General features: G+C 39.3%; 1 protein-coding gene across 2 annotated transcripts in view; it reads left to right on the top strand.

Annotated features, from left to right (window-relative positions):
* The window catches only part of ANGPTL5 (angiopoietin like 5), a 32454-nt gene extending 10920 nt beyond the window's left edge, over positions 1–21534 (top strand). For both annotated transcript variants that reach the window (XM_024255893.3, XM_054524970.2), the window contains exons 8-9: positions 17138–17323; positions 20607–21534. In XM_024255893.3, coding sequence (XP_024111661.1) covers positions 17138–17323; positions 20607–20926 — 506 coding nt within the window. In that variant the 3' untranslated portion in view covers positions 20927–21534. The remainder of the gene's footprint in view (positions 1–17137; positions 17324–20606) is intronic.
* Positions 21535–25631: the final 4097 nt, after the last annotated feature.

Below are 25631 nucleotides of genomic sequence, written 5' to 3'. Positions count from 1 at the left end.
ACCGTGATCAAGGTGGCTTCATCCCTGGGATGCAAGGCTGGTTCAACATATGCAAATCAATAAACATAATCCATCATATAAACAGAACCAATGACAAAAACCACATGATTATCTCCATAAATGCAGAAAAGCCCTTTGATAAATTCAACACTCCTTCATGTTAAAAACTCTCAATAAACTAGGTATTGATAGAACGTATCTTAAAATAGTAAGAGCTATTTATGACAAACCCACAGCCAATATCATATTGAATGGGCAAAAGCTGGAAGCATTCCCTTTGAAAAACAGCACAAGACAAGGATGCCCCCCTTCACCACTCCTGTTGAACATAGTATTGGAAGTTCTGGCCAGGGCAATCAGGCAAGAGAAATAAATAAAGGGTATTCAATTAGGAAAAGAGGAAGTCAAATTGTCTCTGTTTGCAGATGACATGATTGTATATTTTGAAAACCCCATTGCCTCAGTCTCAAAGCTCCTTAAACTGATAAGCAACTTCAGCAAAGTCTCAGGACACAATATCAATGTGCAAAAATCACAAGCATTCCTATACACCAATAACAGACAGAGAGCCAAATCATGAGTGAACTCCCATTCACAATTGCTACAAACAGAATACAATACCTAGGAATCCAACTTACAAGGGATGTGAAGGACCTCTTCAAGAACTACAAACCACTGCTCAAGGAAATAAGAGAGGACACAAACAAATGGAAAAACATGCCATGCTCATAGATAGGAGGAATCAATATCATGAAAATGGCCATACTGCCCAAAGTAATTATTTTTTTTTGAGACAAAGTTTCACTCGTGTTGCCCAGGCTGGAGAGCAATGACGTGATTTTGGCTCACTGCAACCTCTGCCTGCCAGGTTCAAGCGATTCTCCTGCCTCAGCCTCCCGAGTAGCTGGGATTACAGGTGCCTGCCACCATGCCCGGCTAATTTTTGTAATTTAATAGAGATGGGGTTTCACCACGTTGATCAGGCTGGTCTTGAACTTCTGACCTCAGGTGATCCACCTGCCTCGGCCTCCCAAAGTGCTGGGATTACAGAAATGAGCCACCGTGCCTGGCATGCCCAAAGTAATTTACAGATTCAATGCTATTCCCATCAAGCTACCATTGACTTTCTTCACATAATTAGACAAAACTACTTTAAATTCCATATGGAACCAAAAAAGAGCCTGTATAGCCAAGACAATCCTAAGCAAAAAGAACAAAGCTGGAGGCATCATGCTACCTGACTTCAAACTATACTACCAGACTACAGTAACCAAAACAGCTTGGTACTGGTACCAAAACAGATATATGGACCAATGGAATAGAACAGAGGCCTCAGAAATAACACCACAAATCTACAACCATCTGATCTTTGACAAACCTGACAAAAAAAAGCAATGGGGAAAGAATTCCCTATTTAATAAATGGTGCTGGGAAAACTGGCTAGCCATATGCGGAAAACTGAAACTGGATCCCTTCCTTGGACCTTATACAAAAATTAATTCAAGATGGATTAAAGATTTAAACGTAAGACCTAAAACCATAAAAACCCTAGAAGAAAACCTAGGCAATTCCATTCAGGACATAGGCATGGGCAAAGCCTTCATGACTGAAACAACAAAAGCAATTTCAACAAAAGCCAAAATTGACAAATGGGATCTAATTAAACTAAAGAGCTCCTGCACAGCAAAAGAAACTATCAGCAGAGTGAACAGGCAACCTGCAGAGTGGGAGAAAATTTTCTCAATCTATCCTTCTGGCAAAGGGCTACTATCCAGAATCTACAAATAACTTAAACAAATTTACAAGAAAAAAACAAACCACCATATCAAAAAGTGGGCAAAGGATATGAACAGACACTTTTCAGAAGACGACATTTAAGCGGCCAACCACATATGAAGAAAAGCTTGTCATCACTGGTCATTAGAGAAATGCAATCAAAACCACAAGGAGATACTATCTCATACCAGTTAGAATGGTGATAAGTAAAAAGTCAGGAAACAACAGATGCTGGAGAGGATGTGGAGAAATAGGAACGCTTTTACACTGTTGGTGGGAGTGTAAATTAGTTCAACCATTGTTGAAGACAGTGTGGTGATTCCTCAAGGATCTAGAACCAGAAATACCATTTGACCCAGCAATCCCATTACTGGGTATATACCCAAAGGATTATAAATCATTTTACTATAAAGACACATGTACATGTACGTGTATTGCAGCACTATTCACAACAGCAAAGACTTGGCACCAATCCAAATGCCCATCAATGATAAACTGGATAAGGAAAATGTGGCACATATACACCATGGAATACTAAGCAGCCATAAAAAGAATGAGTTCATGTCCTTCACAGGGACATGGATGAAGCTAGAAACCGTCATTCTCAGCAAACTAACACAGGAACAGAAAACCAAACACTGCATGTTCTCACTCATAAGTGGGAGTTGAACAATGAGAACACATCTACATAGGGAAGGGAACATCACACACAGGAGCCTGTCAGGGGGTGGGGGCTAGAGGAGGGATAGCATTAGAAGAAATACCTAATGTAGATAACAAGTTCATGGGTGCAGCAAATCACCATGCCGCATGTATATCTATGTAACAAAGCTGCACATTCTGCACATGTATCCCAGAACTTAAGTATAGTAAAAAATAAACACAAAAATTAGCTGGGGGTGGTGGTGCACGCCTCTGTAATCCCAGCTACTTGGGAGGCTGAGGCATGAGAATTGCTTGAATTAGGGGTAGGCGGAAGTTGCAGTGAGCCGAGTTCGCACTACTGCACCGCAGCCTGGGTGACAGAGTTGGACTCTCAATAAATAAATAAATAAATAAATATAGGATTACAGAAAATGTATTTTTAAGTCTTAAATTTGAGGGTGGGGTACTGGGAAAAGATGGCAGGGGCACTTAAATTGAAGTGTTGTATACTGTGTGAGACTCAGTGGACCCCCATGGAGCCATCTTACTGGGTGCACTTTCTCTCCTTACTTTTCTTTTTTTTTTTTTTTTGTTTTTCTTTTTTTCTTTTATTATTATTACTATTGTTATTATTATTATTATTATTATACTTTAGGTTTTATGGTACATGTGCGCAATGTGCAGGTAAGTTACATATGTATACATGTGCCATGCTGGTGCGCTGCACCCACCAACTCGTCATCTAGCATTAGGTATATCTCCCAATGCTATCCCTCCCCCCTCCCCCCACCCCACAACAGTCCCCAAAGTGTGATGTTCCCCTTCCTGTGTCCATGTGTTCTCATTGTTCAATTCCCACCTATGAGTGAGAATATGCGGTGTTTGGTTTTTTGTTCTTGCGATAGTTTACTGAGAATGATGATTTCCAATTTCATCCATGTCCCTACAAAGGACATGAACTCATCATTTTTTATGGCTGCATAGTATTCCATGGTGTATATGTGCCACATTTTTTTTTTTTTTTTTTTCAATATTACACTGTTTATTATTCATAAAATATTTTTCTCACAGTTGCTGGGGTTAAAAAGTTTCGGTTATGCAAGTTGAAAAAGTTCAAGAGGTCTGCTGTATAACATCGTGCTTAGAGTTAACAATATTGTTGTAAAAAGTTAAAAATTTATTAAGGGGATAAATTTCATGTGACATGTTTTTTACTACGATAAAAATGACAATAATGGTAAACATATATTTGTATAAAATTAAAAAATAGGTATAACTCAACTATAGATGGAATAATCAGCACAGTTAGGAAATTTCAGTATAGTCAAGAAGTCAGGATACTTGTTACTTTTGAAAGAAGGAAGAGGGTAGTGATTGGGAAAGGCACAAGGGAACATCTGGGGTACTCAAAATGAGAGATTTGCTGACCTTAGTAGTTGATGGCTTTTAAAAAAAATTCATTGCACTTCATTCATGTTTTGTGTACTTTGCCGTGTGTATCATATATTTCAATATAAAAGCTAAACTACTATTTTTAAATAATAAATATCACCTAATTATAGTTATATTACAGTGGAAATAATAACATTCTTACTCACTGAAGTAGTAATTTTGGGCATTTACTATATAATGAAGACACTGAGATCAGCAAGGGATATAGAAAAAAAACAACAACAGTCAAGTGAAAGCTGTATAAATCCTCTGCTGGGGCTGTGCACACAGTGCTTCAGCAACAGGGATGTAAAGCATGTTGGAAATTGATCAGGGAAGATTTTTCAGAGTAAGGAGACATAAAGAGAAAGAATGATTGGCATTTACAAGACATAAGGGGAAAAGAACACTCTAAATAAAGGAAACAACATGTGAAAAGGCAACGATACCAAGGTTCGTGGAAATCTGGGACCATCATTGCTGCAGGCAAATGGTTGTTTCCATATTCTAAGATTACATATTGACTTTTAGAGAGCATGTGAAGTTCTAGTCCTCATCATTAATTAATACTCCCTACTAAAAACCATGTCTTTATATTATGACATAACTCAATTGACTAGTAAAGATTTTTTTTTTCTTTTTTCTTTTTTCTTTTTATTATTATTATTATTATTATTATTATTATTATACTTTAGGCTCTATGGTACATGTGCACAACGTGCAGGTAAGTTACATATGTATACATGTGCCATGCTGGTGCGCTGCACCCACCAACTCGTCATCTAGCATTAGGTATATCTCCCAATGCTATCCCTCCCCCCTCCCCCCACCCCACAACAGTCCCCGAAGTGTGATGTTCCCCTTCCTGTGTCCATGTGTTCTCATTGTTCAATTCCCACCTATGAGTGAGAATATGCGGTGTTTGGTTTTTTGTTCTTGCGATAGTTTACTGAGAATGATGATTTCCAATTTCATCCATGTCCCTACAAAGGACGTGAACTCATCATTTTTTATGGCTGCATAGTATTCCATGGTGTATATGTGCCACATTTTCTTAATCCAGTCTATCATTGTTGGACATTTGGGTTGCTTCCAAGTCTTTGCTATTGTGAATAATGCCGCAATAAACATACGTGTGCATGTGTCTTTATAGCAGCATGATTTATAGTCCTTTGGGTATATACCCAGTAATGGGATGGCTGGGTCAAATGGAATTTCTAGTTCTAGATCCCTGAGGAATCGCCACACTGACTTCCACAAGGGTTGAACTAGTTTACAGTCCCACCAACAGTGTAAAAGTGTTCCTATTTCTCCACATCCTCTCCAGCACCTGTTGTTTCCTGACTTTTTAATGATTGCCATTCTAACTGGTGTGAGATGGTATCTCATTGTGGTTTTGATTTGCATTTCTCTGATGGCCAGTGATGGTGAGCATTTTTTCATGTGTTTTTTTGGCTGCATAAATGTCTTCTTTTGAGAAGTGTCTGTTCATGTCCTTTGCCCACTTTTTGATGGGGTTGTTTGTTTTTTTCTTGTAAATTTGTTGGAGTTCATTGTAGATTCTGGATACTAGCCCTTTGTCAGATGAGTAGGTTGCGAAAATTTTCTCCCATTTTGTAGGTTGCCTGTTCACTCTGATGGTAGTTTCCTTTGCTGTGCAGAAGCTCTTTAGTTTAATTAGATCCCATTTGTCAATTTTGGCTTTTGTTGCCATTGCTTTTGGAGTTTTAGACATGAAGTCCTTGCCCATGCCTATGTCCTGAATGGTATTGCCTAGGTTTTCTTCCAGGGTTTTTATGGTTTTAGGTCTAACATTTAAGTCTTTAATCCATCTTGAATTAATTTTTGTATAAGGTGTAAGGAAGGGATCCAGTTTCAGCTTTCTACATATGGCTAGCCAGTTTTCCCAGCACCATTTATTAAATAGGGAATCCTTTCCCCATTGCTTGTTTTTCTCAGGTTTGTCAAAGATCAGATAGTTGTAGATATGTGGCGTTATTTCTGAGGGCTCTGTTCTGTTCCATTGATCTATATCTCTGTTTTGGTACCAGTACCATGCTGTTTTGGTTACTGTAGCCTTGTAGTATAGTTTGAAGTCAGGTAGCGTGATGCCTCCAGCTTTGTTCTTTTGGCTTAGGATTGACTTGGCGATGCGGGCTCTTTTTTGGTTCCATATGAACTTTAAAGTAGTTTTTTCCAATTCTGTGAAGAAAGTCATTGGTAACTTGATGGGGATGGCATTGAATCTGTAAATTACCTTGGGAAGGATGGCCATTTTCATGATATTGATTCTTCCTACCCATGAGCATGGAATGTTCTTCCATTTGTTTGTATCCTCTTTTATTTCCTTGAGCAGTGGTTTGTAGTTCTCCTTGAAGAGGTCCTTCACATCCCTTGTAAGTTGGATTCCTAGGTATTTTATTCTCTTTGAAGCAATTGTGAATGGGAGTTCACTCATGATTTGGCTCTCTGTTTGTCTGTTATTGATGTATAAGAATGCTTGTGATTTTTGTACATTGATTTTGTATCCTGAGACTTTGCTGAAGTTGCTTATCAGCTTAAGGAGATTTTGGGCTGAGACAATGGGGTTTTCTAGATATACTATCATGTCATCTGCAAACAGGGACAATTTGACTTCCTCTTTTCCTAATTGAATACCCTTGATTTCCTTCTCTTGCCTAATTGCCCTGGCCAGAACTTCCAACACTATGTTGAATAGAAGTGGTGAGAGAGGGCATCCCTGTCTTGTGCCAGTTTTCAAAGGGAATGCTTCCAGTTTTTGCCCATTCAGTATGATATTGGCTGTGGGTTTGTCATAAATAGCTCTTATTATTTTGAGATACGTCCCATCAATACCTAATTTATTGAGAGTTTTTAGCATGAAGGGTTGTTGAATTTTGTCAAAGGCCTTTTCTGCATCTATTGAGATAATCATGTGGTTTTTGACTTTGGTTCTGTTTATATGCTGGATTACATTTATTGATTTGCGTATATTGAACCAGCCTTGCATCCCAGGGATGAAGCCCACTTGATCATGGTGGATAAGCTTTTTGATGTGCTGCTGGATTCTGTTTGCCAGTATTTTATTGAGGATTTTTGCATCAATGTTCATCAAGGATATTGGTCTAAAATTCTCTTTTTTTGTTGTGTCTCTGCCAGGCTTTGGTATCAGGATGATGCTGGCCTCATAAAATGAGTTAGGGAGGATTCCCTCTTTTTCTATTGATTGGAATAGTTTCAGAAGGAATGGTACCAGCTCCTCCTTGTACCTCTGGTAGAATTCGGCTGTGAACCCATCTGGTCCTGGACTTTTTTTGGTTGGTAAGCTATTGATTATTGCCACAATTTCAGATCCTGTTATTGGTCTATTCAGAGATTCAACTTCTTCCTGGTTTAGTCTTGGGAGGGTGTGTGTGTTGAGGAATTTATCCATTTCTTCTAGATTTTCTAGTTTATTTGCGTAGAGGTGTTTGTAATATTCTCTGATGGTAGTTTGTATTTCTGTGGGATCAGTGGTGATATCCCCTTTATCATTTTTTATTGCATCTATTTGATTCTTCTCTCTTTTTTTCTTTATTAATCTTGCTAGTGGTCTATCAATTTTGTTGATCCTCTCAAAAAACCAGCTCCTGGATTCATTTATTTTTTGAAGGGTTTTTTGTGTCTCTATTTCCTTCAGTTCTGCTCTGATTTTAGTTATTTCTTGCCTTCTGCTAGCTTTTGAATGTGTTTGCTCTTGCTTTTCTAGTTCTTTTAATTGTGATGTTAGGGTGTCAATTTTGGATCTTTCCTGCTTTCTCTTGTGGGCATTTAGTGCTATAAATTTCCCTCTACACACTGCTTTGAATGCATCCCAGAGATTCTGGTATGTTGTGTCTTGGTTCTCGTTGGTTTCAAAGAACATCTTTATTTCTGCCTTCATTTCGTTATGTACCCAGTAGTCATTCAGGAGCAGGTTGTTCAGTTTCCATGTAGTTGAGCGGTTTTGAGTGAGATTCTTAATCCTGAGTTCTAGCTTGATTGCACTGTGATCTGAGAGATAGTTTGTTATAATTTCTGTTCTTTTACATTTATTGAGGAGAGCTTTACTTCCAAGTATATGGTCAATTTTGGAATAGGTGTGGTGTGGTGCTGAAAAAAATGTATATTCTGTTGATTTGGGGTGGAGAGTTCTGTAGATGTCTATTAGGTCTGCTTGGTGCAGAGCTGAGTTCAATTCCTGGGTATCCTTGTTGATTTTCTGTCTCGTTGATCTGTCTAATGTTGACAGTGGGGTGTTAAAGTCTCCCATTATTAATGTTTGGGAGTCTAAGTCTCTTTGTAGGTCACTCAGGACTTGCTTTATGAATCTGGGTGCTCCTGTATTGGGTGCATATATATTTAGGATAGTTAGCTCTTCTTGTTGAATTAATCCCTTTACCATTATGTAATGGCCTTCTTTGTCTCTTTTGATCTTTGTTGGTTTAAAGTCTGTTTTATCAGAGACTAGGATTGCAACCCCTGCCTTTTTTTGTTTTCCATTTGCTTGGTAGATCTTCCTCCATCCTTTTATTTTGAGCCTATGTGTGTCTCTGCACGTGAGATGGGTTTCCTGAATACAGCACACTGATGGGTCTTGAGTCTTTATCCAATTTGCCAGTCTGTGTCTTTTAATTGGAGCATTTAGTCCATTTACATTTAAAGTTAATATTGTTATGTGTGAATCTGATCCTGTCATTATGACGTTAGCTGGTTATTTTGCTCGTTAGTTGATGCAGTCCCTTCCTAGTCTCGATGGTCTTTACAATTCGGTATGATTTTGCAGTGGCTGGTACCGGTTGTGCCTTTCCATGTTTAGCGCTTCCTTCAGGAGCTCTTTTAGGGCAGGCCTGGTGGTGACAAAATCTCTTAGCATTTGCTTGTCTGTAAAGTATTTTATTTCTCCTTCACTTATGAAGCTTAGTTTGGCAGGATATGAAATTCTGGGTTGAAAATTCTTTTCTTTAAGAATGTTGAATATTGGCCCCCACTCTCTTCTGGCTTGTAGGGTTTCTGCCGAGAGATCCGCTGTTAGTCTGATGGGCTTCCCTTTGATGGTAACCCGACCTTTCTCTCTGGCTGCCCTTAACATTTTTTCCTTCATTTCAACTTTGGTGAATCTGACAATTATGTGTCTTGGAGTTGCTCTTCTCGAGGAGTATCTCTGTGGCGTTCTCTGTATTTCCTGAATCTGAATGTTGGCCTGCCTTGCTAGATTGGGGAAGTTCTCCTGGATAATATCCTGCAGAATGTTTTCCAACTTGTTTCCATTCTCCCCGTCACTTTCAGGTACACCAATCAGACGTAGATTTGGTCTTTTCACATAGTCCCACATTTCTTGGAGGCTTTGCTCATTTCTTTTTATTCTTTTTTCTTTAAACTTCCCTTCTCGCTTCATTTCATTCATTTCATCTTCCAGGGCTGATACCCTTTCTTCCATTTGATCGCATCGGCTCCTGAGGCTTCTGCATTCTTCACGTAGTTCTCGAGCCTTGGTTTTCAGCTCCATCAGCTCCTTTAAGCACTTCTCTGTATTGGTTATTCTAGTTATACATTCTTCTAAATTTTTTTCAAAGTTTTCAACTTCTTTGCCTTTGGTTTGAATATCCTCCCGTAGCTCGGAGTAATTTGATCGTCTGAAGCCTTCTTCTCTCAGCTCGTCAAAGTCATTCTCCCTCCAGCTTTGTTCCGTTGCTGGTGAGGAACTGCGTTCCTTTGGAGGAGGAGAGGTGCTCTGCATTTTAGAGTTTCCAGTTTTTCTGCTCTGTTTTTTCCCCATCTTTGTGGTTTTATCTACTTTTGGTCTTTGATGATGGTGATGTACAGATGGGTTTTTGGTGTGGATGTCCTTTCTGCTAGTTTTCCTTCTAACAGACAGGACCCTCAGCTGCAGGTCTGTTGGAGTACCTGGCCGGCCGTGTGAGGTGTCAGTCTGCCCCTGCTGGGGGGTGCCTCCCAGTTAGGCTGCTCAGGGGTCAGGGGTCAGGGACCCACTTGAGGAGGCAGTCAGCCCGTTCTCAGATCTCCAGCTGCGTGCTGGGAGAACCACTGCTCTCCTCAAAGCTGTCAGACAGGGACATTTAAGTCTGCAGAGGTTACTGCTGTCTTTTTGTTTGTCTGTGCCCTGCCCCCAGAGGTGGAGCCTACAGAGGCAGGCAGGCCTCCTTGAGCTGTGGTGGGCTCCACCCAGTTCAAGCTTCCAGGCTGCTTTGTTTACCTAAGCAAGCCTGGGCAATGGCGGGCGCCCCTCCCCCAGCCTCGCTGCCGACTTGCTGTTTGGTCTCTGACTGCTGTGCTAGCAATCAGCGAGACTCCGTGGGCGTAGGACCCTCTGAGCCAGGTGCGGGCTATACTCTCCTGGGGCACCGTTTCCTAAGCCCGTCGGAAAAGCACAGTATTCGGGTGGGAGTGGCCCGATTTTCCAGGTGCCGTTTGTCACCCCTGGAAAGGGAACTCCCTGACCCCTTGCGCTTCCCGAGTGAGGCAATGCCTCGCCCCTGCTTCGGCTGGCGCACGGTGCGCTCACCCACTGACCTGCGCCCACTGTCTGGCACTCCCTAGTGAGATGAACACGGTACCTCAGATGGAAATGCAGAAATCACCCGTCTTCTGCGTTGCTCGCGCTGGGAGCTGTAGACCAGAGTTGTTCCTATTCGGCCATCTTGGCTCCTCCCTCCTGTGCCACATTTTCTTAATCCAGTCTATCATTGTTGGACATTTGGGTTGGTTCCAAGTCTTTGCTATTGTGAATAATGCGGCAATAAACATACGTGTGCATGTGTCTTTATAGCAGCATGATTTATAGTCCTTTGGGTATGTACCCAGTAATGGGATGGCTGGGTCGAATGGAATTTCTAGTTCTAGATCCCTGAGGAATCGCCACACTGACTTCCACAAGGGTTGAACTAGTTTACAGTCCCACCAACAGTGTAAAAGTGTTCCTATTTCTCCACATCCTCTCCAGCACCTGTTGTTTCCTGACTTTTTAATGATTGCCATTCTAACTGGTGTGAGATGGTATCTCATTGTGGTTTTGATTTGCATTTCTCTGATGGCCAGTGATGGTGAGCATTTTTTCATGTGTTTTTTGGCTGCATAAATGTCTTCTTTTGAGAAGTGTCTGTTCATGTCCTTCGCCCACTTTTTGATGGGGTTCTTTGTTTTTTTCTTGTAAATTTGTTGGAGTTCATTGTAGATTCTGGATATTAGCCCTTTGTCAGATGAGTAGGTTGCAAAAATTTTCTCCCATTTTGTAGGTTGCCTGTTCACTCTGATGGTAGTTTCTTTTGCTGTGCAGAAGCTCTTGAGTTTAATTAGATCCCATTTGTCAATTTTGGCTTTTGTTGCCATGGCTTTTGGTGTTTTAGACATGAAGTCCTTGCCCATGCCTATGTCCTGAATGGTAATGCCTAGGTTTTCTTCTAGGGTTTTTATGGTTTTAGGTCTAACATTTAAGTCTTTAATCCATCTTGAATTGATTTTTGTATAAGGTGTAAGGAAGGGATCCAGTTTCAGCTTTCTACATATGGCTAGCCAGTTTTCCCAGCACCATTTATTAAATAGGGAATCCTTTCCCCATTTCTTGTTTTTGTCAGGTTTGTGAAAATCAGATACTTGTAGATATGTGGCATTATTTCTGACGGCTCTGTTCTGTTCCATTGATCTATATCTCTGTTTTGGTACCAGTACCATGCTGTTTTGGTTACTGTAGCCTTGTAGTATAGTTTGAAGTCAGGTAGTGTGATGCCTCCAGCTTTGTTCTTTTGGCTTAGGATTGACTTGGCGATGTGGGCTCTTTTTTGGTTCCATATGAACTTTAAAGTAGTTTTTTCCAATTCTGTGAAGAAAGTCATTGGTAGCTTGATGGGGATGGCATTGAATCTGTAAATTACCTTGGGAAGGATGGCCATTTTCATGATATTGATTCTTCCTGTCCATGAGCATGGAATGTTCTTCCATTTGTTTGTATCCTCTTTTATTTCCTTGAGCAGTGGTTTGTAGTTCTCCTTGAAGAGGTCTTTCACATCCCTTGTAAGTTGGATTCCTAGGTATTTTATTCTCTTTGAAGCAATTGTGAATGGGAGTTCACTCATGATTTGGCTCTCTGTTTGTCTGTTATTGATGTATAAGAATGCTTGTGATTTTTGCACATTGATTTTGTATCCTGAGACTTTGCTGAAGTTGCTTATCAGCTTAAGGAGATTTTGGGCTGAGACAATGGGGTTTTCTAGATATACTATCATGTCATCTGCAAACAGGGACAATTAGACTTCCTCTTTTCCTAATTGAATACCCTTGATTTCCTTCTCCTGCCTAATTGCCCTGGCCAGAACTTCCAACACTATGTTGAATAGAAGTGGTGAGAGAGGGCATCCCTGTCTTGTGCCAGTTTTCAAAGGGAATGCTTCCAGATTTTGCCCATTCAGTATAATATTGGCTGTGGGTTTGTCATAAATAGCTCTTATTATTTTGAGATACGTCCCATCAATTCCTAATTTATTGAGTTTTTAGCATGAAGGGTTGTTGAATTTTGTCAAAGGCCTTTTCTGCATCTATTGAGATAATCATGTGGTTTTTGTCTTTGGTTCTGTTTATATGCTGGATTACATTTATTGATTTGCATATATTGAACCAGCCTTGCATCCCAGGGATGAAGCCCACTTGATCATGGTGGATAAGCTTTTTGATGTGCTGCTGGATTCGGTTTGCCAGTATTTTATTGAGGATTTTTGCATCAATGTTCATCAAGGATATTGGTCTAAAATTCTCTTTTTTTGTTGTGTCTCTGCCAGGCTTTGGTATCAGGATGATGCTGGCCTCATAAAATGAGTTAGGGAGGATTCCCTCTTTTTCTATTGATTGGAATAGTTTCAGAAGGAATGGTACCAGCTTCTCCTTGTACCTCTGGTAGAATTCGGCTGTGAACCCATCTGGTCCTGGACTTTTTTTGGTTGGTAAGCTATTGATTATTGCCACAATTTCAGCTCCTGTTATTGGTCTATTCAGAGATTCAACTTCTTCCTGGTTTAGTCTTGGGAGGGTGTATGTGTTGAGGAATTTATCCATTTCTTCTAGATTTTCTAGTTTATTTGCATAGAGGTGTTTGTAATATTCTCTGATGGTAGTTTGTATTTCTGTGGGATCGGTGGTGATATCCCCTTTATCATTTTTTATTGCATCTATTTGATTCTTCTCTCTTTTTTTGTTTATTAATCTTGCTAGTGGTCTATCAATTTTGTTGATCCTTTCAAAAAACCAGCTCCTGGATTCATTAATTTTTTGAAGGGTTTTGTTTGTCTCTATTTCCTTCAGTTCTGCTCTGATTTTAGTTATTTCTTGCCTTCTGCTAGCTTTTGAATGTGTTTGCTCTTGCTTTTCTAGTTCTTTTAATTGTGATGTTAGGGTGTCAATTTTGGATCTTTCCTGCTTTCTCTTGTGGGCATTTAGTGCTATAAATTTCCCTCTACACACTGCTTTGAATGCATCCCAGAGATTCTGGTATGTTGTGTCTTGGTTCTCGTTGGTTTCAAAGAACATCTTTATTTCTGCCTTCATTTCGTTATGTACCCAGTAGTCGTTCAGGAGCAGGTTGTTCAGTTTCCACGTAGTTGAGCGGTTTTGAGTGAGATTCTTAATCCTGAGTTCTAGCTTGATTGCACTGTGATCTGAGAGACAGTTTGTTACAATTTCTGTTCTTTTACATTTATTGAGGAGAGCTTTACTTCCAAGTATATGGTCAATTTTGGAATAGGTGTGGTGTGGTGCTGAAAAAAATGTATATTCTGTTGATATGGGGTGGAGAGTTCTGTAGATGTCTATTAGGTCCGCTTGGTGCAGAGCTGAGTTCAATTCCTGGGTATCCTTGTTGACTTTCTGTCTCGTTGATCTGTCTAATGTTGACAGTGGGGTGTTAAAGTCTCCCATTATTAATGTGTGGGAGTCTAAGTCTCTTTGTAGGTCACTCAGGACTTGCTTTATGAATCTGGGTGCTCCTGTATTGGGTGCATATATATTTAGGATAGTTAGCTCTTCTTGTTGAATTAATCCCTTTACCATTATGTAATGGCCTTCTTTGTCTCTTTTGATCTTTGTTGGTTTAAAGTCTGTTTTATCAGAGACTAGGATTGCAACCCCTGCCTTTTTTTGTTTTCCATTTGCTTGGTAGATCTTCCTCCATCCTTTTATTTTGAGCCTATGTGTGTCTCTGCACGTGAGATGGGTTTCCTGAATACAGCACACTGATGGGTCTTGAGTCTTTATCCAATTTGCCAGTCTGTGTCTTTTAATTGGAGCATTTAGTCCATTTACATTTAAAGTTAATATTGTTATGTGTGAATTTGATCCTGTCATTATGATGTTAGCTGGATATTTTGCTTGTTAGTTGATGCAGTCTCTTCCTAGTCTCGATGGTCTTTACATTTCGGTATGATTTTGCAGTGGCTGGTACCTGTTGTGACTTTCCATGTTTAGCGCTTCCTTCAGGAGCTCTTTTAGGGCAGGCCTGGTGGTGACAAAATCTCTCAGCATTTGCTTGTCTGTAAAGTATTTTATTTCTCCTTCACTTATGAAGCTTAGTTTGGCAGGATATGAAATTCTGGGTTGAAAATTCTTTTCTTTAAGAATGTTGAATATTGGCCCCCACTCTCTTCTGGCTTGTAGGGTTTCTGCCAAGAGATCCGCTGTTAGTCTGATGGGCTTCCCTTTGATGGTAACCCGACCTTTCTCTCTGGCTGCCCTTAACATTTTTTCCTTCATTTCAACTTTGGTGAATCTGACAATTATGTGTCTTGGAGTTGCTCTTCTCGAGGAGTATCTTTGTGGCGTTCTCTGTATTTCCTGAATCTGAATGTTGGCCTGCCCTGCTAGATTGGGGAAGTTCTCCTGGATAATATCCTGCAGAGTGTTTTCCAACTTGTTTCCATTCTCCCCGTCACTTTCAGGTACACCAATCAGATGTACATTTGGTCTTTTCACATAGTCCCACATTTCTTGGAGGCTTTGCTCGTTTCTTTTTATTCTTTTTTCTCTAAACTTCCCTTGTCGCTTCATTTCATTCATTTCCTCTTCCAGGGCTGATACCCTTTCTTCCATTTGATCGCATCGGCTCCTGAGGCTTCTGCATTCTTCACGTAGTTCTCGAGCCTTGGTTTTCAGCTCCATCAGCTCCTTTAAGCACTTCTCTGTATTGGTTATTCTAGTTATACATTCTTCTAAATTTTTTTCAAAGTTTTCAACTTCTTTGCCTTTGGTTTGAATATCCTCCCGTAGCTCGGAGTAATTTGATCGTCTGAAGCCTTCTTCTCTCAGCTCGTCAAAGTCATTCTCCCTCCAGCTTTGTTCCGTTGCTGGTGAGGAACTGCATTCCTTTGGAGGAGGAGAGGTACTCTGGTTTTTAGAGTTTCCAGTTTTTCTGCTCTGTTTTTTCCCCATCTTTGTGGTTTTATCTACTTTTGGTCTTTGATGATGGTGATGTACAGATGGGTTTTTGGTGTGGATGTCCTTTCTGTTAGTTTTCCTTCTAACAGACAGAACCCTCAGCTGCAGGTCTGTTGGAGTACCTGGCCGGCCGTGTGCGGTGTCAGTGTGCCCCTGCTGGGGGGTGCCTCCCAGTTAGGCTGCTCGGGGGTCAGGGGTCAGGGACCCACTTGAGGAGGCAGTCAGCCCGTTCTCAGATCTCCAGCTGCGTGCTGGGAGAACCACTGCTCTCCTCACAGCTGTCAGACAGGGACATTTAAGTCTGCAGAGGTTACTGCTGTCTTTTTGTTTGTCTGTGCCCTGCCCCCAGAGGTGGAGCCTACAGAGGCAGGCAGGCCTCCTTGAGCTGTGGTGGGCTCCACCCAGTTCAAGCTTCCAGGCTGCTTTGTTTACCTAAGCAAGCCTGGGCAATGGCGGGCGCCCCTCCCCCAGCCTCGCTGCCGACTTGCTGTTTGATCTCAGACTGCTGTGCTAGCAATCAGCGAGGCTCCGTGGGCGTAGGACCCTGTGAGCCAGGTGCTGGCTATACTCTCCTGGGGCACCGTTTCCTAAGCCCGTCGGAAAAGCACAGTATTCGGGTGGGAGTGGCCCGATTTTCCAGGTGCCGTCTGTCACCCCTGGAAGGGGAACTCCATGACCCCTTGTGCTTCCTGAGTGAGGCAATGCCTCGCCCCTGCTTCGGCTGGCGCACGGTGCGCTCACCCACTGACCTGCGCCCACTGTCTGGCACTCCCTAGTGAGATGAACACGGTACCTCAGATGGAAATGCAGAAATCACCCGTCTTCTGCTTCGCTCGCGCTGGGAGCTGTAGACCGGAGCTGTTCCTATTCGGCCATCTTGGCTCCTCCCCCTCTCCTTACTTTTCAATTGTGAGTGTGTTGCTAAAACGTCTGCCCCGGTGAGGTCTGAAGAAAGACTTAATATCTTAGCTATAATTTGAAGAGTTTGAATGCTGTCATGTTATTCTCCAACTCTGAAGCTTGTTTTGACTGGACCCTTGTTTTCTTTAATAATTTTATGATTCAAGTAGAGGCATATATCTCAGAGCAGAGGTATACATATTTGGGCTATGCCACGTGGGTAGGGAGAGGTAGAAAGCCATTGGCTAGAATATGTATGCAAGAAGTATGCAGTCCGAGTTGGGGAGTTTTATATTTCATCCTGAATCTATAATTGTCTTGGAAATATTGATCCTAAACCTGGGGATATTCCAATGTTATTACATTATGTTCAGGGCACAGGAAATTAACCAGCTGCATTGTAACAAAGAAGTGTCTGTTAAGAAAGTATTCCAAGACAGGAAAAATAATTTCAACTGAGTGTTTTCAGGAAATGTTTCTTTAGGAACCGCTGATTTGGAGGTTAAACCTCATTTACTGGTAAATAACGTTTTGTTACCTGCCATAATATTTCAATTGGTTTTATTTTGAAATGCCTTAAGGTAAAAGTTGACTTTCTATTTTAGTCTTTAAATGAAGACTAATTTAATTTTGGGAGATAAAATTTGGGGAGATCATTATTATCTTCTCTCCCCAAATTTTACTTAATTTGGGGAGATAAAAATGAAAAAGGGTCTGATTTTCTCAAGTCTGGTGAAGTAGAAGTAGGAATTTTGTTTGTTTTATAAAGTAGGTAAGCACTGATAATTTGAGCTAGGTCATCCAGTGCCTTTAATTACTTATGTGAGCCATCTCAGGGTTTTTGAAATGCTAAACAAGACCAAACATTCAATAATAAACCATTATTCTAATTTGTATTAAAACATATTAAAACAAAGTACTTTTTTTACAGGAGAATTTTGGCTAGGACTAAAAAAGATTTTTTATATAGTAAATCAGAAAAATACCAGTTTTATGCTGTATGTGGCTTTGGAATCTGAAGATGACACACTTGCTTATGCATCATATGATAATTTTTGGCTAGAGGATGAAACGAGATTTTTTAAAATGCACTTAGGACGGTATTCAGGAAATGCTGGTAAGTTTTTTTTTTATTCCTAAAATTATCCAGATCTAAATTATAACTGACTCATTATTAAGTGAAGATAAAAATAATGCATTTGTCTTTATATATAACACATAACTGATAACAGAATAGATTAGGAATAAGAAAGCTGGCCAAGTCTTGAGTTTTGAAACTTTGTTATGATCATTGTACCACCTCATGTTTCTGAAGTGCTTTATAGTCTCTAAAACAATTTGCCTTATGTAATCTCAGTTGATTCTTTGGATAGAGAGCCTGTGGAGTAGGCTGTGAAGGTATTTTCATTTTCATGTTCAGAGAGGCTGACATTTAGAAGTGACAGACTGTTAGAGGTGATCTCTAGTCGTCTCACTTTACAGGTGAAAAAACCTGAGTGATAAAGTGACTTGCCCAGCGTTCCGAGATCACGTCACCTGAGCCAAGGCAAGAAACCAGGCTGACAGAACAACAAGTTTAGTGTTCTTTTCATTGTACTTTGATGCATCTGCTCATTTCCAAATAAATTTAATGTGTCAGAACTTCAAAATACTTGATGTTAAACTTGCATTTTAATGCTGAAAATTTAAAGGCATTTGAGTTAAAAAGTACTAAATTCAACTCCCTTTTTGCTGTTTGTGGTACTTGTTCATTATGTATATTTAGTGTTAGAAATAAAAAAATAAATGATATATGTTCCCAGCTCTTTAACTGATCCCAATATAAAGGAGAAGATAAGTAACACTGGAAATACAGAATACTGATAGGACTTTTGGGGTCAGAAAGAGGGTGAGAATGATTTCAGTTGATTGTACCCAAAAAATATTCATGGAAAAGCAATTTTTAACAAGCTGTTAATGTTAGATTCAACATGGGAAGCTTTTTAAAAGTATATATTCCTGTAGAATCTGATTCAGTTATTTTAAGCCAGATGGATATGTTGGCATACTTGCAGTTGAGAACCACTGATCTAGTCTTGGAAGAAGGGATAGGCTTTTGGCAAATGAAGGCTGACAAACAGAGCAGCTTAAGTTAAGGCATAGAGGGAGGAAAATTATAGGGCACAGAGAGTTGTCTGACATGGTTGGAATCTATGATACCTGAGGGGTTTACACTTGGGTTATTAGGTGAAAGTCTGAAATTCCAATCATGATCTATAGGGAAAGGTTTAAAAAATTACAATATATGATTTTCAATGCTTGCTCTCTAAAAGTGTAAAGAACTATCTAAAGATGGAATACACTATATTAGGAAAAGTTTATGTGGGGGTTCTCTGAAAGATGACTAGGATCTAATTAAACGATAATATTGATAATGGCAAAAGTTTTTTTGTTACAAAACTCTCAAATTTTGCCATACTGTACTCTACATTTTCCCAACAAGGTTTTGAAGTTGTGAAGTAACTTTCAACTGTTGATCACGTAATGTAATCAAAAGAATAAAAGAAAAAGGTGTCAGCAGAATGTAATGATAGAAATACAGATAAAATCAATGGGTTAAATGTGATCAGGTGTGTGGTAAAGGCAGGTCACAAATTTGGCTTTGAGCTTGGAGCAAAAACAGAGATATGAATTTGAACATTTGAGCAACACACTTGTTCCATGAGAATCCCAACTATTCCTGATTAGAAGACTTGAGATAAATTTCTCTGGATTCTTAGGGAAAACAAAAGTGTTATGTTCTCCAACCACACTCTCACAGAAAACATGATGGGTATATTATAATAGGCTATTTTTAAGGAAATATACCTATGCATATATTTTTTAAATGAATTAAATAAAATCTATCGAGGAGCTTATGTGCTGTATGATCCTTCCGGTGGTCGGACTTTATCTAGGGAGAGTATCCATGGCATGATCACATTGTTTAGGCAATGCTCCATGGGTATTGTCTCTCACTGGAACTTTGGAAAGGTATCACACTGTGTGGGTGTTGGAGATTATATATTCTCTGAAAATCCCTACAACGTGTGTGTTTTGTTTCCCATGAAGTGCAGAGTCAGAGACTTTAATAATCAGCAGAATTGGGGTATAGGATACGCCACCACTGCTAATGAAGTTCTTCAGGCCCTTTCAAAAGATTTATCTCAAGAGATGCCAAACTTTCAGAAATAATGAAACAAACATAGAGCTTGGTTTCTCCACAGATTTTATATGGCTTCTTTTTTAAATTAGTGTTTCAAACATTAGCCAAAGTTTACATATAGGTGAAATGTAGGCATTATGGGTTTACTTAGAATCTTTAACTTTATGGAATTTTATGAAACAAAATATGACTCCTGCTCCTGCCACTGAGTTAACTGGGTCATCTTGGACAAGATACTTAATCATTGCAGGGATATTGTAAATACGAGGGATACCATACATACAATGTTCAGGCCGGAAGTGGTGGATCACGCCTGTAATCCTAACACTTTGGGAAGCTGAGGTGGGTGGATCACTTGAGGTCAGGAGTTCAAGACCAACCTGGCCAACATGGTGAAACCCCATCTCTACTAAAAATATAAAAATTAGCTGGGTGTGGTGGTGTGTGCCTGTAATGCCAACTACTTGGGAGGCTAAGGCAGGAGAATCACTTGAACTTGGGAGGTGAAGGTTGCAGTGAGCCGAGATCATGCAATTGCACTCCAGACTGGGGGACATGAGCAAAACTCTGTCTTAAAAACAAAACAAAATAAAGCAATGTTCAATAGAAGCCCTTTAAAAATGGTATTGTCTTAACTACTATCCAATTGGTCCATAAATCATGTGAAGAGCCGTGAAGAAAAGGTACACGTCAACAGTATATCTGAATTTCTCTTGAGGGCATTTGGTATTCTGTATAAAGTTGATGGTCCCTAGAAAAAATCCCCAACTTTGTAATTGTAAATCTAAATTTCTTAAAGGTAAAAGTTTCTCTAGCTAAAGTGACGTAAATGGTAGTGGGATGAAAACCTACCCTGTGTAAATTATTTTTTTTCCTAAATTATCAATTTTCATATTGGTCTGTCCAAATTTTGACAGCTCTGTATGCTATAATTTTTGGCCTAAATTATCTGGTTTTGTCTACACAGCAAAACTCCATTTTGGACTGTGACTTTTATATCAAATACTCATTTAAAGATGCCTGTCATGTTGAGGAACTCATCACCAGATTGTGGCATGTTGAATCTTCGAGTAGGAGAATTTTAACATGATAAACAGTGGAAAAATAATTTAAACCTTATTTCCAGATGTGATGCTCTTGCCTAATATGCTGGTAATGATTAATTAAAATAATATAAATTTCCTTTAAATTCAATCATTAAAAATTTTTTTCCCAGGTGATGCATTCCGGGGTCTCAAAAAAGAAGATAATCAAAATGCAATGCCTTTTAGCACATCAGATGTTGATAATGATGGGTGTCGCCCTGCATGCCTGGTCAATGGTCAGTCTGTGAGGAGCTGCAGTCACCTCCATAACAAGACCGGCTGGTGGTTTAACGAGTGTGGTCTAGCAAATCTAAATGGCATTCATCACTTCTCTGGAAAATTGCTTGCAACTGGAATTCAATGGGGCACGTGGACCAAAAACAACTCACCTGTCAAGATTAAATCTGTTTCAATGAAAATTAGAAGAATGTACAATCCATATTTTAAATAATCTCATTTAACATTGTAACGCAAGTTCTACAATGATAATATATTAAAGATTTTTAAAAGTTTATCTTTTCACTTAGTGTTTCAAACATATTAGGCAAAATTTAACTGTAGATGGCATTTAGATGCTATGAGTTTAATTAGAAAACTTCAATTTTGTAATATTCTATAAAAGAAAACATGACTTATTGTATGTTTTTACTTCTGACTATATTAACAATATACAATGAAATTTGTTTCAAGTGAACTACAACTTGTCTTCCTAAAATTTATGGTGCTTTTAAAGGATTTTGCCTTTCCTTTGAAGCATTTTTAAACCATAATATGTTGTTAGGAAAATTGAAGAGAATATTTCACTTATTTTTATACTTTATATGATTATGTAATCTACAGATAATTTCTACTGAAGACAGTTACAATAAATAACTTTTATGCAGATTAATATATAAACTACACATGATTTGAGAACCTTAACTATTTCTAGGTGATGCCATACCATTTTAAAAGTAGTAAAAGTTTGCTGCCCAAATAGTTTTTCTTGTTTTCATATCTAATCATGGTTAACTATTTTGTTATTGTTTGTAATAAATATACCGTACTTTTATATCCTGATCAGCTGCATTCTAAAATACGTCTTTATCTGGACTCTTTTTGAACCAGTAGGAATGGTATGGACTTTACGTGAAGGATGGTGGATAAAAGAGTGATGAATCAATTCTAGATACACTCTAGGAGTAAGCTGGTCCTCTCTACTTTTTCTACTAAGGTGGAGGGAATTGGATGGTAAGGATTCCATGGGAGAGGACAGCAGAGAACATGCAGGGCCAAGTGTCAGTTACTGATAAGAGAGACAAGGGAAATGATCAAGAATTAGCTTTGAATAGAAAGTACTTTGTCCAGAGTTAGGGTTATATAATACTCAAGGGAGGGGAAAAGTGGCTGAAAAATTAAGTGGGAAGAGGATTGAATTAAAAGTAAGTTTGAGGATACAGATGTCAGGGTGACATAGCTAAGCCCAGAATAGAACACAGAATCTGATTTGGGTTCAGGGATGGACAAAAATGATAATAAGGTTGTCATTTAAGGTGCTTTCACTTTGATATCCTCTGAAAGCAGTGAATAAATCGTGAACAGGATTACATGAGATAAGATTGCAGGAGGGTGCACATGGATTCCCATGGTCTCCAGTGCACATCACAGAGGCACAGCTGAGGTTGTATCTTGGCAGTGGAGTCAGATGCCTGCCAGGTTGGAGAAGCACAGAACTGCCTTTTTTATCTGTAATGATATGAGCACCACAAGGCAAATTCCCCTAAAAATAAAGGGAATAATTTTGTCACTTAGCAAGCCACTCTGTTGTTTTGAATCTGGGCCTTGAAATCTTTGCTGAGCTGGGACAGAGGCAATCTCCCTTATGGTACTGCAAGAGATAGGGGCTTCACATTTTTATCCCATCTAAAGGCTATGGAAATGATGGAAAAATTGAGGATGAAAGCAGAATGGGAATCAATGGAATATTAAAAGGAAAGATGGACCCAGAGAGAAGTGAGAAATTTTAATTTTGGGGGGCTTTGGAGTGGAAAGATGTATTTGACTTATAATTGACTAACCATGGGCAACATTACTTCCGGGTTGCCTTGTGAGATGCTTTAAAAGTATTAAGAGGTCTCAAACCCTACTGCAAATGAGAAGGTATATTTCAGGTCATAATCCTGAGCCTCAGATACTCAGACCTGACTCTTAGGAGATGTTAAGGGATAAGGGCAACTGTCTTTCTTTTCCTTCCTTCCTTTCTCTTTCTTTCTTTCTTTCTTTCTTTCTTTCTCTTTCTTTTCTCTTTCCTTCTTTCTTCTTTCTTTCTTTCTCTTTCTTTCTCTTTCTCTTTCTTTTCCTTTCTTCTTTCTTTCTTTCTTTTTCTTTCTTTCTTCCTTTCCTCCTTTCCTTTCCTTTCCTTTCCTTTCCCTCCTTCCCTCCCTCCCTCCCTTCCTTCCTTCCTTCCTCTCTTTCTTTCTTCCTCTCTTCCTTCTTTCTTTCTTTCTTTCTTTCTTTCTTTTCTTTCTTTCTTCTTTTATCCCTCTCTCTTTCTTTCTCTCCCTCTTCTTTCTTTCTTTCTTATCTACTCCCCCAGTAGCATGCACATGTGCCTTGGAAGTAGGCATAATAGGTAGCAGTCACATGCTGATAGTCTGAATGACATCTTTATAGAGTCATTCTTTCACATTCTGAAGACTTCTCTGGCTAACTGGTCCTGTTTAAAAATATAAATGCTTTATTCTTTCATCCACTTACACTTTAATGGTCAGTAAACACTCTGTGTCCAGTTGGAAGAAAACCCCCCAGCAATATATAGATCCAATAGCTTCTCTTTATGCCAGCATAGATTAAGTATAAACAAAAAAAGTTAACTTACTCATAATAGCTTTGAGAGCTATAGTACTCAAAGGTAGGCTAAAGGCAAGTAATGACCTATTTAAAAATATTTCTAAAACATGACAGAAAAAACATAAACAACTAGAAGTAGCAACACACATCATAGTCTTCAAATAGAAGACTTGATGCAAAGGGCCCTGGATGTGTAAAGTTGAGTAGTGGGTGTGAGAACCAAGGGTGGTTTGGAGATGCAGGAACAATGTGTAAGGACGATTTGGGTATTACTTAGGATCTTGCTGATGCACCCCAGCAATGTCCTAGGTAGACAGGAAATAGGTTTGTGTTTGTGTGTGTGTGTGTGTGTGTGTGTGTAAATGACTGGCTTGTGTCATGAGGGTTGGTTGCACAGATAATTTAATCACCCAGATATTAAGCCTGATATCCATTAGTTATTTTTCCTGCTTCTCTCCCTCCTCCCACCTTTCACCCTCCGATAGGCCCCAGGGTGTGTTGTTCCCCTCTATGTGTCAGTGTGTTCTCATCATTTAGCTCCCACTTATTAGTGAGAACATGCAGTATTTGGTTTTCTGTTCCTGCATTAGTTTGCTAAGGATAATGGTCTCCAGCTCCATGTTTGTCCCCGCAAAGGACACGATCTTGTTCTTTTTTATGGCTGCATATATTCCATGAAGTATACGTACCATGTTTTCTTTATCCAGTCTATCACTGATGGATCCCACTAATCTTAATGAGCAGTGTGCTCTGGGAGGGCAGTTTTGTAACAGTATGGGCTTTGTGGTTGAGGGGGTGGCCTGGTTTGAAAGAGGAGCTCACTGAAGTGCAGTGGCTGGCACCAGGCTGCTCTTTCTGTCTAGCCACCACAGGAAAGGGACAATGAACCTCCCGGACTATTCAGATCTGTCTCCAATGTAATCCATACTCTTAACATGAAAGAACAATAGAACTTTTTTTTTTAATTTGGAGAAAATTTAAAGTCCTGTAAGTGTGATTAATGAGAACAAATAATATGATGGAATAGGAATTGATGGTGTTCTGATATATTGGTTGTGAAAGCACACTATAAACATATTAGTTTTTTATTGCTGTGTGACAGATTACCACAAATTTAGTGGCTTAAAAGGACTCTCAACTACTAGCTTACAGTTTTGAAGCTCAGAAGTCTGGCAAAGGTTGTGTGGGTTCTCTGCTCAAAGAATGATGCGGCTAAATCAAGGTGTCATCCAGGTTGAGTTCTCATCTGGGTTCGGGGTCCCCTTCCCTGCTCATTTGTTGGCAGAACTCATTTCCTTGTGGTTATAAGATTCAGGACCTTGTTGTCTCTCTAGCTGTGGGTGGGACTGCTCTCGGCTTCTAGAGGTGGCCTGCTGTTCCTTAACATGGGATCTCCAGTTTACAGGATGAATATTTGCTTTCTTCCAGGTCAACCAGAACACATCTCTATATCTACCACCTCTGCTGCCAGCCAGACCAGCCAGAGAAAACTAGCTGCTTTTAAAGGGCTCATGTGGTTAGGTCAAGCCACCTGCATAATCCTATCTTAAGGTTAACTGGTTTGGAAACTTAATTGCATTTGGATATCCCTCCAAGGTAGTATATGGATTGGTGTTTAATTGAATAACTGGGAGAAGGTGTGTGCATGTAAGCTGCGAGAAATATTGGAGGCCATCTTAGAATTCTGCCCACCACAATAAAACTACAAAATTAAAATGTGTGTAATGAGGAAAACAGAGAGGTCGGTAAAATACTTGACTATGTCTATAACTTGATAGAAATATGTTATGCAGAATATAGAAAAAGTAGAGTTTTATATTAGTGGGAGAAGAGAAAAATGGATAAATGGTAATTGGGAAAATGGTTAAAAACTTGAAAATAAAAAGGAATGCTGTATTGCATAGAAATTAATTACAGATCGATTAAATTCACTAAAAATTAATGTTAGGCAAACATATGAGTTAATCTTTTTATTTCCAAGGCAGAAAGATTTCATTTGATTACTTGAATATTTGAAGGCTCCATATACCCCAAACACTGTAAGGAAAATTAGAGATAAGGGAGAAACTAGAAAAAGTATTTGAACAAATGACAGATTCTATTTCTTATATATGATTCACTCTAAAATATAAGAAAAGAACATCCTTATGAAATAGGCAAATGACATGAAAAGCAATCTCCATAATATAAATGGTCAATATACATAAAATTATCTCATGAGTTATCATAAAAATTAAGACCTAATGTCAGCATTTACATGAGGTAACACTCAGTGTTTGTACAGAAGCCAAGAAGTGGGCTTACTCATACTTTTATTGTCATGTAAA

The sequence above is a fragment of the Pongo abelii genome, chromosome 9 (assembly GCF_028885655.2).
Source record: "Pongo abelii isolate AG06213 chromosome 9, NHGRI_mPonAbe1-v2.0_pri, whole genome shotgun sequence".
NCBI lineage: Eukaryota > Metazoa > Chordata > Mammalia > Primates > Hominidae > Pongo > Pongo abelii.
Note: the sequence above shows the minus strand (reverse complement) of the source record. Positions and strands in the feature narration are given on the sequence as shown.